This window comes from Leptonychotes weddellii, chromosome 6 (assembly GCF_054177405.1).
Source record: "Leptonychotes weddellii isolate Sample4059 chromosome 6, ASM5417740v2, whole genome shotgun sequence".
Lineage (NCBI taxonomy): Eukaryota > Metazoa > Chordata > Mammalia > Carnivora > Phocidae > Leptonychotes > Leptonychotes weddellii.
The window spans coordinates 32,377,162-32,385,982 of NC_138374.1; the positions used below are offsets into that span (position 1 = coordinate 32,377,162).

Genomic DNA, 8,821 nt, shown 5'->3' on the forward strand with positions numbered 1-8,821 from the left:
TATCCACCTGCCAACTTTCTCTCTCCTCTGAAATGATTAACAGACTCAATATGTACAAAACCAAACTCCCAATCTACCCCTTCCCCAAAGCTGTTCCATCCTTAGTCTTCCCTGTCTCAGTTAATGACAACTCCATTATTCCAGTTGCTCAGTCAGGAATCTCAGGTCAGGGTCTACTCTTTCTCTCAGACTCTACTATATCCAATCCACCAGCAAATCTTGCTGGATCTTCCTTCAAACTCTATCTAGGATATAACCATCTCTTGCGCCCTCTGTGGCTACCGTCCCTTACCTGGATTACGTTCTAGCTGCTCTCCCTGCTTCTACCTTTGTCTTGCGATGTACACTGTATTCTCAACATGGTCCTCAAAATGATCCTCTTAAGCCAGGTCATGTCCATCCTCTAACCAAAACCTTGCAGTGGTTCCCCATTTCACTCAGAGTAAAAGATAACATTTTTACAGTGGCCTACATGACTCCCATTATGTCTCTGCCCTCATCTCCCACTATTCTCTCCCTCACTCACTGGTCTCCTTGATGTTCCTCGAACAAGTTTCAGGTGCACCCTTGACTTAGTTCCTTTGCATTGGTTCCTCCCTTTATCTGGAACAGGCATGCTTTCCCTAGATTTATATATGGCTAACTACCTCATGGCCATTAATTCTTTGCTCAAAGCTTACCTTCCCAGTGAGGCCTATCCTCACCATTTCATTTGAAATTGCAATTTGCCCCTCCCTTCACACTCCTCCTCACCAGCACCTTCTCCTTTTTCCCCTTTGTTACTTTATAATGTACCATCTATTTATTATACAGTTTGTTGTCTTTCTCTCCACACAAAAATATTAACCCTACAAGGGCAAAAATCTTGTTCCATCTTGCCCACTCAAGCACCTAGTATGATGCCTGAACACAGCAGGCATTTAGTAAATCTCTGAATGAATGATTCCTCATGGCGTTTTCCATCCTCCTTCTATCATCTCTATCAGCGATGTCTAGTAGAAATGTGAGTCAAATATGTAATTTTAAATTTTCTAGTGGGCACATTAAAAGTCTTTTACATGTTTTGTGTAAAATTCTAATGTTTTGTTTATGCATTAAACATTTAACAATGCATTTGTTTAGTAATTTTAATTTACTTAATAGTAAGGTTCTATTTAATGTAAAGGTATTCATACTGTTTCAGGGTTTCATTTAAATTAAATAAAATTTAAGGTTCCATTCCTCAGGTATACTAGCAACATCACAAGTCCTCCACAGCCACATGAGGTTAATGGCTATGAGACTGAACAGCACTGACACAGACTGTTTGCCGGGCCTGCTGCACAACTCCTATCCTCCACCATCTCTCTCCCATGTTAGTCCCTTCCTCCTTGGTTTAGGCTCTAGGACATCCTCCAGTAGCCTCCTGAGAAAGTATGTAGGAGGAAGATCTGTTGATACCTGTGTATTAGACACAATGTTACCTACTGAAGAAGCCTTCGTTCCCCTTATTTTTTGCTAACAAAATCTGTTTATGTTCTGGCAGCAATATGTCCAGCCTCAGACATAAATCAGAATTTGCTAAGGCACCCCTAGACCCCACACCACCCCTTTAACTAGGGTTGCATGTGAGAGAAAGCCTGCTGGGGAACTTTTCGTGAAGCTCTTCTGTCAGCCACCTCCTGGGTCTGCTCGACTATCACCTCCATCAGTCTGCTTTCCAATTCCCATTCTTGCTCCCAATACTTCTCATCTTTTCTGCAAGTCTTTCCTGAGAACCCATGGTATTCTAGGAGTTATCCCCAGGTGCCAAGAATACTGAGTTCTTGTTCTTATCATCTCTGTGAGTTTGTCTTTAAAGGTTATTCCTTTGTAGAATAATTTTAGTGGGAAAGGAGAAAAAAACTCTATAAAGGTTATCATTAGATAAACTGACAAAACTGGAATATGGAGGATAGATTAAAATATTACACCAATGTAATCACACTGTAGTTATGTAAGGTAATATCTGTATAAGAAATACACACTAAAGTAGTTAGGGATAAGGGGCCATGAGGTGTGTAACTTACTCTCAAATGGTTCAGAAAAAACAGAGCAGACAGGTATGCACATGATAAAGCAAAAGAGATAAAATGTTAACAATAAACTAATCTGGGTAAAGAGAATACAAGTGTTTCTTGTATTTTGGGAACTTTTTGTGAGTTTTAAATTATTTCCAAGTAAAAAGTTAAAAAAATGTGACATACTTTAGCCAAGGGATTACATTTGATTATCCCTTCAGGTATCTAATAGTCAAAACCAAAAGTTAATTTTTCTTCCAACATAGCACTTTAAAATGCAGTAGGTAGTAATTATTGTTTGGTATAGTTTTTGATAAAAGCATCTGGAAAAAACTTTAGAGGAAGAGTTTGCCCTGTTTGTCTCTGAGTGACTTAAATCAGGGTTTCTTGACCTCCATACTGCTGACATTTGGGGCTGGCTCTCTGGTGTGGGAGAAGGCTGTCCTATGAATCACAGGATGCTCAGTGGTGTCCAGCATCCCTAGCCTTTACCTACTAGACGCCAGCAGCACCCACCCAGACCTGACAATCAAAAACGTCTCCAGATGTTGCCAAAAGCACACCGGGGGTGGGGGTGGGGGTAGAGCAAAATCACCAGTGGTTGAGAAGCACTGATCAGGACTACAGAGTACAGGAGAACAGTGGTTCTCAAATGTTCACTTGTATCAGAAACACCTGGACGGCTTGCTAATAACTAAGATGGGCTCTACTCTCGAGTTTCTGAATCAGCAGGTCTGAGGTGGGGTTGAGAATTGTCATTTCTAACAAGATACTAATGGTTTGGGGACTACACTTTGAAAACCACTGGGCTTGACATTTACCTACAGATAAATTACTCCAATGACAGGCACTAAAATTTTTTTAAAAGTCTGAAATGTAAGACTTGCAAATCCAGATTTATAGAATGATGGCGAACATCACACAGATTACGAGGGTTATACAGGGGCTGTGCAGAGAATATCTAGCTCTGTTTTCAGATGTGTACTCCCCTAAGATCACACAGTTGATCTGTGGTGGAGCTATGGCAGGGAAAGTAGGAAGAAAATGGGTTTAGTGGTAAGGGGGCTTGTAGCTGCGAAACGAGGTGTGTGTTTGGTTGAAGCCCTAGGAAAAGCTGAGTCACTTCTCTAAGTTTCAGTTTCCTAATGTGGGGAAAAAAGGTTTTAGATTAGGATCTTATAGACTACTTCCAGCTTTAAAAATACAGAATTATACTTAAGTGAATGGTAGTCATTTAAAAAAAATTCTTTAGGTTTTACATAAATGTTTATATATTTTTTTGATATAACTAAAAAATTAATAGTACCAAGGTACTATTGTTAGGTCTCTCACATTAGGTCTGCCCTCTTTCTACTATCGTGTTGCTCAATAAAAGTATGTATGGAATATTAAAATACCAAAAATAACTACAACTAAAGTAGCTCTGAGATAAAGTTATAGTTTTAACAATTTGGAAATATATTTCTTAAATATTTAATGTTTAATATATACAGACTTATTTTTAAATTCCTCTTAATAAAATGCTTTAAAATGAAACAAAATGCGGGGCGCCTGGGTGGCTCAGTCGTTAAGCGTCTGCCTTCGGCTCAGGTCAGGGTCCCAGGGTCCTGGGATCGAGCCCCGCATCGGGCTCCCTGCTCAGCGGGAGGCCTGCTTCTCCCTCTCCCACTCCCCCTGCTTGTGTTCCCTCTCTCGCTGTGTCTCTCTCTGTCAAATAAATAAAATCTTTAAAAAAAAAAATAAATAAAATAAAATGAAACAAAACGCTTAAAATGAAAATTTAAAAATTCATAAAACCTGTATCAACTGATTCAAGGTGCTAACAAATATTATGATGCATAATAAAACATATTAAGAGTTCATATAATTTGGGTGCCTAAGTTAAGCGGCTGCCTTCGGCTCAGGTCATGATCCCAGAGTCCCGGGATCCAGCCCCACATCAGGCTCCCTGCTCAGCGGGGAGTCTGCTTCTCCCTCTGACCCTCCCCCATCTTGTTCTCTCTCTCTCTCAAATAAATGATTAAAATCTTAAAAAAAAAAAGAGTTCATTATAAAGTATATTTACTTACCTCAACATTTCTAATGGATTTGTCTCATGCACTTGGTTGCCACACCTTGGACAGTCATTGCTATCTTCAAAGTGCTGGACAATACAAGTCTTACAGACTAAGAAGAAAGAAGATATTAGATTAAATGCATCATTTGAACTTAATCTAAATGTAATCAGAAATAGTCCTTCAGAATTGCCTATTACAGGCAGAATACTATTCTTTAACCAAACTTTATAAAACTTAAAATTCTAACATTGTTAAAAAAAAAACAAAACTGAAATAGTGTATACTACTCTGCTGATTGCTTTCTTAAATATATCCATAAACCAAATAACTTACTCATATTACTATGGAAAATCTGGTGTGTTTACATAAAACAGTTCTTCTCATTTAAAGAAGGACAAAGAAAGGTATAAACTAGTAAGTCTGCAGTGACTTCTTTTGAATGCAACATAAATAGTTCTTAATAAAACTGGAGAGTTTTCAACATGTTTGGATTACTTTCTTTTGGCAGGGTGCTCCTGGGACAAACGGGGTTACAATGGAACTTCTGGCCTTTGCAGAGCATGATGAGTCTGTGCTCATAATTCCATGGAGCATGAAGCATGGGTAGTGGCATCAAGTTGGTATAAAGGCATGAGAGGAAAAGTAGAACGACAACTGAGAAACTGACAGGGATAAGTAAGATTTTAAGTAAATATTCTAAACAAAGACAAAAGAAATATGATTTGTGGATTTTTGGCTACTAGCCCATAGAGCCTACGCTTCCTCTAATAGTACGAATCTTTCTGGCTATGAATCTCTCTCACCTTTTCCCTAAGTTTTTATTACCTACTATGTCAACTGTCTTGCCCAAAACCTTAAACATATTTACAGCACCTGAACTATAAAAATTTTTTGATCTAATTCCCTATCCCAACACCCCCCCATTTTATTACTCTGTATATTCTGAAATTTTCACCTGCTACAGATCAGCTCCTCCAACTCCTTTTCAACTCCACTATAAACTATCTCTTTTCCCCCTCCTCATGCCCCACACTACCTAAAAGAAGTAAAAGTTTATCTAAACAATTGATCAAAAGTAAACACTAGGATTCTTCTAAGATTAGGTCTGAAAATTCAAGCATATCCCATACGCTGGTCAGAGCAACAATGGTCAAGGAAGAATTCTACTAGGTATCTAATTTTAAAGTCACTAGTATATATACAGAATGGTATCTTGGTATTTCCTTTCATGTACTCATAGATTCAACAGACACTGAAGGCCATGCACTGTACTAAGAGTTGGGGATGTAGAGATCAAGAAAACAAAGTCCATACCTTTATGAAGCTTACATTCTATTTGGAAAGGCAAACAAAGAATTTTAGTTAGTAACATGTGATATTTACAAACAAGCAAACAAAAGGTAGATAGAGTATTAAGCACCAGCAGCCGTTTTAGAGTGGCCACGGGAGGACTTTCTAAGATGACATGTGAGCAGATTTTTTTTGTTGGGTAAGTACACCCGAATCCTATTTTCTCTACCTCTTTTTACCATTACATACAGCTTTAAGGACAATAGCCCTTCACTAAAATTCTCAAATTTGGATGAAAGACAGTATCAGAAAACCTTAAAAATTAAAGGGCTTAGGTATGAATACTTCCTCTGTCTTCCAAATCTCTTGGCCCCAGAAAGGTTCTTCATGTCTTTTAAATAGTCAATGTTTGGGAAGGGAGGACTTTTTTGGTAAGCTATACTGAAGTGGAGAACAGAGAAGCTGAATTCTTTTAAAAGATTGCTGGTATTTGCTCTTTTCCCGGGACACTAGATAAGTCTCTGAAATTTGGGAAAGAAGGCAAAAAGGACAGATAAGAGGCAAGAATGAAGAGTATTACAAAGGCTGATCCTATCCTGAATCTCTGATCTGACCCTGGAGCTCTGATCCTTGTGGTTCAAAAGGTTTATCATACTCAAAGGGTTCAGGAATTCCTGGTTGTCTACCAGCCTTGGCCCAAATAGAGGCATGTGACATGCTCAGAGCAAGTCCTCATCCAGGTCAACCAAAAGACTAAGGGAAGAAGCCTCTCTTCCCAGGGCCTAAGATACTAATCTAGGTTGCTAAAGGAAGAAATATAAGGCTCATCCATCCAGACACGCATATAATTTCAAGAATAAGGCTGTGTTCACTGCTTACGGTGAAGGCAGCACCAGTGCCCAAGGATGCTGATGAGGAATCTTCATCAGCATCTAGATCTGGACTGTCCAATATGGCAGCCACTAGCCACATGTGGCTGAGCACTTGAAATACTGCTAGTTCAAGTTGGGATGTGCTTTCAGTGTAAACTGGACATCAGAATTCAAAGACTCAGCATGAAAAAAGTAATCTCGTCAATTTTATATTAATCACGTTATGATATTTTAAACGTACTGAATAAAATAAAACATATTAAAATTAATTTCATTTGTTTCTTGTTTTAAAATGTGGCTACCAGAAAATTTAAAACTACACTAGTTGCTCACATTTTACTTCTACTGAACGAGTGCTGTTTTAGAGGGATGCAGAAAGCCCCATTGGGGGGTGAATTTATCTTTCACACCAACATCTGAGATACAGTACTTTATTCTACTTTTGAATATGAAGAAGAGGTTTCCACAGGCTAGGTTACCTGCCTACTCTGATGAATGGCAGCACAGAGACTTGAATCCAGGCTTTCTGATATGAAATCACAAATTTTATGTCAAATTTTAAAGATTTTTAACTTTACAAAGGAAAAGAATGTTATATAAAAATACCAACTGTATCAGGCACCACCCTAAATGCTTCATTTATTTAATTCAACACTATTTAATAATTTAACCCTCATTAAAACCCTATTAGATAATATTATTAGGCCTCTTAACAGCTGAAGAAACTCAGAACTTTAGTAATTTGCCAAAAATCACCGAGTAAGTAAGAAAAGCCAGGGTTTGAATCAAGAGCCCATTTTCTTAACTAACACATGCCTATGTGACACATTTTCTTCTAATTTCATTTCTATAGGCCTATAATATGTAGAAAAAGAATGCCTTATCCCTTAATTTGGGAACCTGAAAAATGTCTGTTTGTAGAATTAGATCTCCTTTTAAGCTAAATATTTTGCACAAAATAACCCCCTTAAGCAGCTTATTTATTCCCTTAAAAAAATAACTGTAGAAAATACATTTTCCACATGCTTTTGAAAGCTGTTAAATAAAGCACAACCTAATATGAATTAGAACCTGAGAAAATCCAGACCAGAATTTCAGTGAAACTGAAAAAAGTAAAAGGAGGATTTGCTTTCCCTTAGATGCTTAAAAAACCCATCATTACAAAACTGACCTTTTTTTTTTTTTTTTTTTTAAGATTTTTATTTATTTGAAGAGAGAGACACAGCGAGAGAGGGAACACAAGCAGGGGGAGTGGCAGAGGGAGAAGCAGGCTCCCCGCCAAGCAGGGAGCCCGACGCGGGGCTCGATCCCAGGACCCCGGGACCACGACCCGAGCCGAAGGCAGACGCCCAACAACTGACCCACCCAGGCGCCCCTACAAAACTGACCTTTGATTCTTAGTTTATAATTTTGTTTGTACTAGCTGGAAAACTAATTTTTAAAATATCTTAAAGATTTAATACAAAGCTTTCTAACTGCTCAACAGCTGTACTGGTTGATTCAACTGGTCCAAGAAAGATGTTGAAAAAGTCCCCGCTTGTGGTTAAGACTGTGTATGAAGACCAACTAGAGTTTTCACTCTCACCAGCTACTACAGACAGGTGCTGTAGCCACAAGAAATACCTGAGTCAGAAAGGGAGTTCGGCTCACCAAAGATATCCCTAGTTGGAAAAACACCTAAATAGCAACAAGTGCTAACATTTACTGAACACTAACCAAATATCAGGCTCTGGGCTCAAGGCTTTGTGTGGATTATAGGATGGACTTTTACCACCCCCTTTGGCAAATGAGAAATGCAGTACTGGAGAACCTGAGCAGGCAGCCCACAGCTGGTCAGCTGTGTAGCAGAGGCAATATCCATCCTCAAGCTGTGCAGCTCCAGGCCTAATGCAACACATCTTAATGTCAATAACACTTGGTCCCTGCATTAAGATTTCATATTTTTAACTGATGTTTATATTTAGCCCATCACAAACAGCATTAAACTTCTGCCTAAAGCTTACTAAGACCGAATCTTTCCTTTGACCATTTCTTATATATTGAACTAGATTGTTGTACAAATTAATACAGTAAGAGTCATTTGTCACCTAAAGCAGTGTTTCTTTTTCTGGAGTGTATAGATATAAAATAAAATATTACCCAGTCATAAAAAAGAATGAAATCTTGCCCTTTACAACAACATGGATGGACCCACAGGATGAGTGAAATAAGTTAGAGAAAAACAAATACCAAATGACTTCACTTATATGTGGAATCTAAAAAGAAAAATAAAAAGGAACAAACAAAACAGAAAGAGATTCATAGGTAGAGAAACAAACTGATGTTGCCAGAGGGGAAGAAGGTGGGGAGGGGGGAATGAATGAAATAGGTGAAGGGGATTAAGAGGTACGATCTTCCAGTTATAAAATAAGTAAGACATGGGCTGGCGGAGCAAGATGGCAGAGGAGTAGGAGACCTGGATTTCGTCTCCTCTCAGGAATTCAGCTGGATAGGGATCGAACCATTCTGAACACCTACAAACTCAACAGGAGATTGAAGAAAAGAAGAGCAACAACTCTCTCAT

At 38.5% G+C, this 8,821-nt stretch overlaps 1 protein-coding gene and 1 long non-coding RNA gene across 4 annotated transcripts in view; both read right to left on the reverse strand.

Moving 5' to 3' along the window:
- Positions 1–8,821, reverse strand: part of PCGF5 (polycomb group ring finger 5) — a 118,057-nt gene that overhangs the window by 42,506 nt on the left and 66,730 nt on the right. For all 3 annotated transcript variants that reach the window (XM_081823854.1, XM_081823852.1, XM_081823853.1), the window contains exon 3: positions 4,109–4,205. In XM_081823854.1, the coding sequence (XP_081679980.1) occupies positions 4,109–4,205 (97 nt within the window). The remainder of the gene's footprint in view (positions 1–4,108; positions 4,206–8,821) is intronic.
- On the reverse strand, positions 5,871–8,738 carry LOC145722173 (uncharacterized). Its single transcript, XR_014146251.1, has 2 exons — positions 7,647–8,738; positions 5,871–7,429 (listed from the first exon to the last, which is right to left on the reverse strand). It is a non-coding gene; the product is annotated as an uncharacterized LOC145722173 (long non-coding RNA).